The sequence below is a fragment of the Phalaenopsis equestris genome, unplaced genomic scaffold, assembly GCF_001263595.1.
Source record: "Phalaenopsis equestris unplaced genomic scaffold, ASM126359v1 Scaffold000180, whole genome shotgun sequence".
NCBI lineage: Eukaryota > Viridiplantae > Streptophyta > Magnoliopsida > Asparagales > Orchidaceae > Phalaenopsis > Phalaenopsis equestris.
Genome location: NW_018164622.1, coordinates 495638 through 496682, shown reverse-complemented (window position 1 = coordinate 496682; position 1045 = coordinate 495638). Strand labels below are relative to the sequence as shown.

At 32.7% G+C, this 1045-nt stretch overlaps 1 protein-coding gene across 1 annotated transcript in view; it reads right to left on the bottom strand.

Moving 5' to 3' along the window:
- Nucleotides 1-1005, bottom strand: part of LOC110022257 (ACT domain-containing protein ACR3-like) — a 1400-nt gene extending 395 nt beyond the window's left edge. The window contains exons 1-4 of the mRNA XM_020721103.1: nucleotides 934-1005; nucleotides 726-803; nucleotides 484-529; nucleotides 5-370 (exon numbers count right to left, since the gene is read on the bottom strand). Coding sequence (XP_020576762.1) covers nucleotides 5-370; nucleotides 484-529; nucleotides 726-793 — 480 coding nt within the window. The 5' untranslated portion in view covers nucleotides 794-803; nucleotides 934-1005. The remainder of the gene's footprint in view (nucleotides 1-4; nucleotides 371-483; nucleotides 530-725; nucleotides 804-933) is intronic.
- Nucleotides 1006-1045: the final 40 nt, after the last annotated feature.

Here is a 1045-nt window from a genome sequence, read left to right as displayed (position 1 = left end):
CTACGAAATAAGAGTGCTCGAAAAGCAAGGTGCAAATCTCAGAGAAGATTCCCGGGCGATCAAAAAATGTAATTTCAAGGGCGGCACAATCTGAGCCAAAATGGTTAACGGTGACTATGTTGCCGTTTCTGATTTTGACCTGAGTTGTGCTGCAAGATCCTTTTTCTTTTTGAACGAGATTGAGAGAATCTTGCATATACTTTATGAGATTTGAATCTTTAATTTTGTATCCTTGGGGATCGGTAACATGAAAAGAATTCATGAACCAACTGCCATCCGATGAAATGTAGGACTTTGAGATGATGAGGTCTAAATCGCTCATAGCTTGAATAATTTTTAGCAGGATACCGTATCTGTTTGCCCCATGGACCTGCATTTATCTCAACAACAAAAATTAATATACAAGAGGAAAAAATCTATATATAATTTGTTTCAAAACATTAAAAGAAAATATTCTAATAGTAGAAGAGGAAAATACATTACCTTGATGATATTAAAATCATCACATATGTCATTATCAACAGACACCCTACAACAAACAATCAACAATCTTCATATTAACCTGATGAAAATAAAATATACCAACTAATTATTTACATTAGCGAAATTTATTTTTCTATTTAAGTATTAATAATTTCATTTTTTTTCTTACAAGAATAGTTGCATATCAATTTATGGAATCAAAGAAATAATAAAAAAACAATCCAAATTTAAATTATAATTACCCGAGCGGAGGAATGTATTCGAAAAGGGGAACGTAGTCAATGTCGAAGTAGGGGCAACCATGAGCCATTGTTGTGTCTCTGAAAGTGATAACTTTTCTTTTCTTTTAATTTTCTTGATAATAAAATTTACTCAATGGAGGCCTTAATATAATAAAATACATGAAATAATACCAAGTATTAATTTGAAATGAAGGAATGAAGCACATACAGTAACTAACAGAAGCGGAGGAAGAAGACGAAGCAGGAGAAGTCTGCACGATAACTGAGAGCTGGAACACAATTTGATTAAGATGGTAACGGATCCGTCGACGGAGATTATA